The following is a 9,150-nucleotide window of genomic DNA, read 5'->3' on the forward strand; positions in this document are numbered from 1 at the left end:
ATGTCTTCCTTTAACACAACCTGGTGTAGATTCCAAATACTCAAGCAGTTCTCAAGAATGTGTTTTGCTGTAGTGTCCTACACATGGTCTCCTTTATGGGTGAATCACACTTTCTTAAAACTCTCCCAATAAACCAAAGTCAATCATTCACTTTCCCAACTACAACCTTCGTATACTCATTTGACTACGCTTTCAAAGGTTTCCATTGCAAACATGTTAAGATCTAAGTGTGCTTCTGTTACAAATTTTAGATCAGATAAAGTTGATAAAGATAGCAAACACTGACAGTTGTTAATTGGTTCATAATTAAATTGTCCCTCCTTCCCTTCCTCTCCCCTCTTCCCCCCCATGCTCCCTCGCCGCTCACCCTCCGCCCTCGTTTGTGTGTGTGTGTGTGTGTGTGTGTGTGTGTGTGTGTGTGTTATTTACTGTAATAATCTATATAAATTTGTAATCTGAATGATTTGTTTGTCTTATTTTTTTTTATTTGTTTTAGTAAGAAATCCTCCTCCGGTATGTGCGGGATTCCCTTACGTGAAGGAATTGGCAGATATATGTATACGGCTGTATGACATAGACGCAAAGAGTCGTACATTTCATGCTTGTGCACGTCTAGAAGCTCGTATGAAATTTATCATTATTGCACATTATGATCTTGGATGTTTTACTATTGGATCATCATCTGTTGAGGATTCAAAAAAAAAGAATGGCTTAGGCACCCACCACCCATCTGTAATTCTGATTTAATGCATAATAACTTTTCTTTTAGATGTATGTAGTGGATTTTTGTTACTGAAAATATCATGACTTGTTCGTATTGTCAAAGGATTGTAGTTTTAGATAATGTTTACATGTTTAAGTGACTGTTGTTTTGAAATTTTGAAGTTAATTTTATATTAACACATGAGAGCTTTAGTTTTGTTGGTGCTAAATGATTTGTTACGAAATGTTTGATTATTGATGTTACCATTTTAAGTAAATTTCTATTAAGCCAAAGCAGAATGAATTATTGCTTCTCGTGAGACTAATATATAATTTTATTGCGTGACTAGGTGAGCCAGTATTTGCTACTATGTCTTGAACTGTAAATGCAAGTGAGGGAGGGAGGGATGATTTAAGGGAAATATTAAAGTTTATTTGTAGCATAGAAAATTAAATTTTTTTTCATGTTTGATACAGCAGTTGCTTAACGCATTGAGAATAAATAACAGATATTAATGTTTTCACATATTTTGAAAGAAATTAATACAGAAGTCACCAAAAATTCAGATGGTTTTACGACTAATTATTACGAAACCTTAATCATTTACTCTCCATGGCAAGACAAATGTCCCAGTTTTACAATATTAAGAATACATTAAATTAATGAGGTACGTGTGTAACACAAGAACTCTACAAATAAAAATTTAATGGTTTACACATTAAAATGTTATATCTTGAAGTACAGAATATTTGCAATTGTCAATACTTGATAACAATATCGGATTTATTTACACACTCATTCAACTTCAGAATGACGAAATTCACAAATTTTATACGATGATGTAAGATGGTAATCTCTGTAAGTTTTTGCTCTGAACATATCCAGTACCAAAACTGCGTTATAGAGTTGAGCACGTGAGGAAATTGTTCCATATTTTAAATAATCAATAGGTTGGGGTGTTTGTCTACTTTCATATTAGTATTGTAAAGGGTGACTTCATTCTCAGTATTAAAGGTATTCTGGTTTTCATTCACGAAATTCCTACATATTGACTGAGAACTTTCATTATTCCTAGCCAAGTAAGGACAGGTATGCAGCGGCCCCTGATGCTTGGCACCCCCCACCCCCCCAGTTGTAAGCCATGGCTAATGTGACTTCAAAAGAGTGCATATAGGCACTCTTAAAAGATACTGTCAGTCATGGAGTAGAGAAGTTTCACAGACAATTTGCTGTTTTTAACTTTTTATTTTAATTTTATATAGTGTTAATAGGACTTTGTCATACTGAATAGTACATCTGCTTCAGTAATTACCCAAGTTGAATCTTTCCCACTAATGATACAGGTTGTTTTAAAACTCTACAGTAAAACAAGAAGAAAAAAGTCTGGTGAACATGGGCTCTAAAATACATACCTTAAGAGATAGGAGCACTTGTTTGTAACCGAGCGAGGTGGCGCAGTGGTTAGACACTGGACTCGCATTCGGGAGGACGACGGTTCAATCCCGCGTCCGGCCATCCTGATTTAGGTTTTCCGTGATTTCCCTAAATCATTCCAGGCAAAGGCTGGGATGGTTCCTCTGAAAGGGCGCGGTCGACTTCGTTCCCTAATCCGATGAGACCGATGACCACGCTGTCTGGTCTCCTTCCCCAAACAGCCAACCAACTTGTTTATATTCAGTACTGTGAAACATCTGTCTTCAATTGGAAAAAGTGCTCATCGGCCTTAAGGTATGCATTTTGGAGTTGATGCTTAATAGACATTTTTCTTCCTTCTTGCTATGAGGTATCCATTCCTGAAGTTTTACCATCAAGTTTTGAAACACCCTGTATTACATCATCTTTAGAAATTTTTGCTGTAACTGTTTGTGCTCTCTTTTATGTACTCACAGATTGTATTGTGATGTGATGCTTGTGTTGCTGAAGAACTAAACACCTTTCAAGCCACTTTCACCCATATAATATTGACTGTTGTTTAGTCTTTGAGAAACAAAGGTTGTGAACAATAGTTTTAGGAGGTTGTTCATTCTGACCTAGTAGTTAAACTATGGAGTTTCCAGTGAATCCAGTCTCAATGTTCACTGAATAGCATTCCTTGTTCATCATGTGCTCCTCTAACAGGGAATAACACAGTGACTGAATCTTATGTTTTTATTCTGTATAAGCATTTTATCTGCATCCACATGCAGTCTGTAGTTTATTTATTTTATGTAAATAATCCTGTTGTGTGTATCACTAGAATTGTTATGCTTTCTGCTGGTGATGTATTGATTCCATGGTGCCATTATCATTCTGTGATAGATTTCTTTTTGTGATAATGCTGTATGATACTACTTAGAAATGTTTGCACAGAACATTATTGATGTAACTGAATTGTAAACTGCTATGATGCATGGTTATGTAGACTGTGAAAAGTTATATTTACTATTATTCTACACAAGAATACACCTTTAAAAAATGTACCTTACATTCGTGTGCTGTATCGGAACAATTTAAATTTTGGTGCAGTTGTCTCGAGCTGCGCCATATTTATGATGTCTATTAAAATTTGCTTAAAGACACTCCTTTCATAGTCTTTGTTGTATGGAGATTTTTCACCTCTCTGTTTTGGTAAGATGTAGAGAATTCATTTGTAGCAAGGAAGACACATGTTACTTAATTGAAAAATAAGGATCAGTCTAAAAATATTTCACATGAAGCATTTTTTAATGTAAATTTTTTCATAAAACTTGTGTAAACTATTCCATTGTTCTAAATGTGCATCCGTATTTTGTTCCAGTTTTTAAACTACTTATGTTGTGAATGAATTAGGACCGTCCATTAGGGTGACCGGATCCCAAATCTTTCCACTCGAATTCCTAGTTATCAACTGGTAAACCAGAGTGTGGTTATTTTTCCTTTTTTCACAAAAGTCGATGAATGATGTTTCTATAATGTTGGTACTTTATAAACAGCACATTGAATTAGGGATGTAAGGTCTCACCTTGAGGCAAATGAAAGCACCATAGGTTGGGTAAGATCTATGAATTCTAAATGTGTTCATTTTCTAAGAGTTGATTTAGCCTGTGTATAATATTCCCCACTTATGTGAAGACTTCCCATTCATTCCTAAACTTTGATCTCAGTGAGCATTAGGATAGCCAGTTTCTGTCTACGTAGTCATCTTCAGCTCTGAGGATTTCAAATGTTATATTACAATAGCCAATCAAATAAACTTATTAAGCATGAAAAATGTCTGATCTCTCTGGAAAACAGTCCAATCACCAGTGCAGTTGTTCTCGCAATGTGAAAACGGAGTAATTTATCTGACATCCAGAAGGGCATGATCACTGGCTTATGGGCAATATGTGCTGCCATGGTTAAGTATAACGTGCATGGCAAAATAACATTATCTAAAAGTAGCACAGGGGCAACTGTGACCACTACAGCCCATAGATGAAAGATGTGAGCAACAGATGCAGAAATGTGTACGGGCAAATAGATATTCAGGTGTTGAGTACCTGACCATCCAGATGAACCAAGAGGCTACAGTTTCTCCTCAATGACTGTTTGGCAAACTTTGCTGTGTATGGGCCTGCACAGCAGGTGCCTGGTTCATGCGCCCATGCTGATTGCTATCCTTTGGCAACAAAGGAAGGAATTTGCATGCAATTACAACTACTGTATGTCCATCAAGTGGAGACAGGCGGCCTTTTCGGATTAATCACATTTTATGCTCCATCGGCTGTTGGTATGTATGTGCATGGTTTGAAGAACACCAGGATGAGTAAAACGAACTCCCGTGGCCACCAAACTCCCCCCATTTAAACCCAGTCAAGACTCTGGGACCATCTCAGTCGAGCTGTACATGCCATGGATCCTTAACTGAGAAATCTAGCACAGTTGGCCATGGCACTGAATTCAGAATGGCTCCAGATCCCTGTCAGTACGTTCCAGAGCCTCACTGACACACTTCCTGCAGCACCCGATGCTGCAAAAGGTGGTTATCAGGCTGTCGACAGATAGCCACATTGATGTGACTGGACAGTGTATTTACATAGTGTGATAGTAACGGTCTCTACAAACTCTTCCATTTCTGGATGTTCTGCCAATTCCAAAGTGCCTGTTATGGACTAGACCTTTTTGCATACACTTTCTTTATATATATTAGCACTGAGCAAAATGCAATTTCTTTAATCTCATATGGATCCAAAGACTGGATATAGCCACATTGGATAACTTCTTTTCTAAACTTCTGGTTTAGGTTACCTTATCTATAGCCTCAAAGAAATTTGGTATGTTCTAAAATAAATGAAGAAAGAAAAATGTAACATTGTTGCAAGAAATGTCACAGCATTTACATAAGTGATATAATAAAACAATGGAAAATATTAATCAGAACAGAGGAATTCGGGAAGTTTTTGTAACATACTAGATTTTACACTCACTTGTCTAATCAATAATATTTAATTACTTGTACATGATTACGGACACATGCAATAGACAAGATTGTACATGCTTGGCAAAAAGGTTCACCAGGGAAGCTGCCTTACCACAAAGTCCATCTGACAATCTGTTGATTTGCAGTGCCTTAAGTTATCAACCATAAAGGCACTATAGAGAGATGTGAAATTTAAATTGGGCTAGTCAGGAAGTTTACTCAATCATCTCTCCCATGCTATCCACATAGTGCCTATAAACTGTTGCCCTTCAGGATTTAAACCATCTACCTCCTGGTCAAGCCACACTGCGTAGAAGTGACCTCACAAATGGAACTGAGTACTCCCAACAGCTGCCAGCATGGATACTACAAGAAGCAGATATTTGACCTTCCCAGTAATGAGACTTCAAACAAGCTTCAGATAACACGTGAAAGGTTAAATGGAAAACCATTGTATTATAAAACACCAATTTTGTGCTCATTTTCAGCAAAAGCACCACCAGAATTTCAGTGAGTAGGGAAAATTGTATCATAATTCATGACATTCTCTGAGAGATTATGGACTGCATTTGGCATGCTGCAGCACCAAAAATGGATTTCTTGCTAAGCTACATAGTTCATAGTTTGGTCATTGTCTACTAGTTTTCCTTCTTCAAACCGAAAACATGTAAGTGTATCACATAATATTGGACTATTCCCTAGCACGTTATGGTTACACTTTCGAGACTCTATTTATGGCATGTGAGTGCCCTCTTTCATAAAATGAAAGCCATAACTAATTAGCATGGTGATGTTAGAGTGAATGCATTGAACTGAACAGCTCTGCAAGGAGTTGCTGTGGCAGCTGAAAGCCAGTGTGGATTGTCCCTAAACAACTAAATCGCTGCTCCTCAGACTGGAGAAAATGTTATGAGTTAGTGGAAAGTTTCAATAGAAGGTAAATGCTATTTCAACAGCAGAGTGCCTACTTACACTATAGTGACACCATAACAGCTTCACAAATAATGTTTCCTTTTGTGTTCATTTATGACAATAAATGTGTCATACAACAGCACGAGGGTTACTGAAGCAACACATCTGATGTGCAGTTCTAATGAGATTATGGTACCAGGTTTCGCTGAGATACCACTGGTGTTAAAACTACACAAGGACTTCTGAATTAGGTAAATTGAGATACCCCACTGAATCTGCGCTAAGGTATTTCCCCTTTACAAGCGCTCAGTAATGCACAAGCAGATAGATTTGAAATTTATTTCACCATTAGTCTGACATACAACATCTAGAACAACACAAATATCCCTATAGTGGTTAGTTCATCTTCAGAATGGATGTAGCTAACCAAGAAGTAATTCAGATGTATGCTTGTTAATTTGTAAAAGAATTAAGAAAAGTGATAGTAATTTCATGTCATTTACAGACACACAGAAAGCATCTGACAATCAAAAGCAGCACGATGCAATTGAAAACCAAAGGGGGACATAGATACCGATGCACGTACAAGTAATACACAAAAGCTTTAAAAGACAAGTGGAGAGGCAAGAAGAAGCAGCAGACAATCAGAAAAGTTTTTAACAGGGCTGCAGTTGATTTCACCTGGTATTTAACTTACATTGGAAATGTGATTAAGGAACTGATAAAATTTTGATTCACAGTGGTTGTGGCTCTTATGGCTGGGAATGAGATAGGATTATTGTAACTTAAGTGGAATGGGTTGGCTGCTCAATAGAGGATTCCAGTCTATGGAGAGGAAAAAACACAAAAGTAAAGAGAGGCCTAAATGATAGTAAACAGTTAAAACACCAGAATCAGGAACGATTAAGTTTAACAGGTATAAGTACAATATTTTGAATGCAAGATGATGATAAACGAAGGGAAACAAAGAAGATATAATGAAGAGATTTGGTAAATTCAAAGCAAGCACTGCACATACCCCATCAGTCCATACAGTTTCCAGACAGAATTAATAAAAAAAAAACAAAGAAATTAAGATTGTGGCTTTAATGCTTTTTGTGTTCTAAGAGTCCACACCTACACAAGTACAATGCACAGAATGTTCAGAGTCATGTGAAACTGTCAGGAAGTTTCCTTTCTTTCAGGAGTGCTAGATCTGCAAGGAGAGCTTCTGTAAAGTTTGGAAGGTAGGAGGCAAGGTACTGGTGGAAGTAAAGCTGTGATAACAGGGCATGAGTCGTGCTTGGGTAGCTCAGTTGGTAGAGCTGCCCGCGAAAGGCAAAGGGCCCTAGATCGAGTCTCAGTCCGGCACACAGTTTTAATCTGCCAGGAAGTTCTTTGGGATGTTTTTCAGCTCTTATCACATTGGTTTGAATGTCTGTTATGTCATCAAATTGTTGACCTTTCATGTGAATTTCTGCACTTTGCCATTGTGTGTTAGGGTCATACTGATAATCAACTTTTGCCACGTGATGATTTTGGCACAGAAAAGAATTGTAGACATTTTGCATTTCAATAAATTTGCATTAGGTGTGTCTAGCATTGTCGTTTTTCTTTGGGAGTCAAAGCATGCAGGCAAACTTTGCACACACTTTCTCTGCTGAATGTCTTGAATATGTGATTTAGATATGTTCAGTTCGTTGTTGCTCCACTGCAATTTGTGAAAAAACTAGTCGCACGTCCAGACTTAACAATGCCTGCTCATAACTGACTGGTCAAACACACACCAGTTTTTTCACAGTTGTTAGTACAAAATACCAATCTTGTTACTGTGCTATCACTGCTTATGTGCAATGAACAAAATCAATCTCGGAAGTTTTTGGATGGACAGTGTATTCTTACTCAAACTATCTGATATTTGCACAGTTCTCGGGTATCCGACCAGGTAGCATCCTAATTTCTCCACAATATTTCGGCAGACGTACACGCTGCCATCTTCAGGTGGTTCCTAACGAATGGTGTGCTGTTCCTCTCTGCGCCCTATATATACTAGCTGTTACCCCCTCCACCATTCCTGTACTGGTGTGGCCGGTGCGGCGGCTACTGGAGGTGGTGGGGAAGCAGCGCCTGGGTCTGTACTGGGGTCTGCAGTCTCCCTGCTACCACCATCGGGGGCAGTCCTCGATCTCTGGGACCGCATCTTTCTCTCCAGGCTGAGTGCAGGGTTCCAAGCCTGACTAAGTTGAAGGCCACTGTCTGTATGGATTAGATCGCCTTGTAGTCGGATGGCCTCTTTAGTAACACAGTCCCAGAAGTAGGAAGATTGACAAAGTAGAGGATGCGGTCCAGAGATCGAGGACCACCCCCGACGGAGGCAGCAGGGAGACTGCAAACCCCAGTTCAGACCCAGGCGCCACTTCCCCCATCACCTCCAGTAGCCACCACGCTGGCCGCACCAAAGACACCAGGAGAGGAACGGTGGAGGGGAAACAGCTAGTAAATATAGGGCGCCGAGAGGAACAGCACAGCATTCGTCTGGAACCACCTGAAGATGGCAGCATGTACGTCTACTGAAATACTGTGGAGAAACGACGCTACCCGGTCGGATACCCGAGAACTGTTCAAATTGGAAATACACCAAGAGAACTTCAGGTCGCATATCTGCTATTTCCCAGACAGTATTTTGGGAATACACAAAACAACCATGATGGGCAGAAACCTCCTCACATTCAGCATATTAGTCTTGAATCTTAATCTGGTGTGATTCACTGAAATCCAGAAGTCCAGGATTCAATGCTCAGTCAGTGACTCATGAGGACTGGACTTCCACATTAAACTGTAACAGTAAGGGTGTTCAAAATCAGGATTTGCAAAGCAATACCCTAACAATGGAATCTCCCTCTGCTGATAAAGAAATGACAACACACTAGAGACCAAAACATGGTGTGAACAACTTTATTAGAAGTGAGAGAAAAGGTTAGATTGACCTCAGTGGACAGAGACAAGAAAACACACATAAAACATTAAAAGGTAAAACAAATAATAGTGTGCATTGTGCTCTAGATGCATTAAATGTTACTAAGATTAGTAATTGAATATATGATGTGTGACCTGTATTAACTGAGCAGAGGGGAAAATG

General features: G+C 38.7%; 1 protein-coding gene across 1 annotated transcript in view; it reads left to right on the forward strand.

Moving 5' to 3' along the window:
• Positions 1 to 3,261, forward strand: part of LOC126184701 (uncharacterized) — a 47,873-nt gene extending 44,612 nt beyond the window's left edge. The window contains exon 4 of the mRNA XM_049927213.1: positions 497 to 3,261. Coding sequence (XP_049783170.1) covers positions 497 to 747 — 251 coding nt within the window. The 3' untranslated portion in view covers positions 748 to 3,261. The remainder of the gene's footprint in view (positions 1 to 496) is intronic.
• The last annotated feature ends 5,889 nt before the right edge of the window (positions 3,262 to 9,150 follow it).

This window comes from Schistocerca cancellata, chromosome 4, assembly GCF_023864275.1.
Source record: "Schistocerca cancellata isolate TAMUIC-IGC-003103 chromosome 4, iqSchCanc2.1, whole genome shotgun sequence".
In the NCBI taxonomy this organism is placed as follows: domain Eukaryota; kingdom Metazoa; phylum Arthropoda; class Insecta; order Orthoptera; family Acrididae; genus Schistocerca; species Schistocerca cancellata.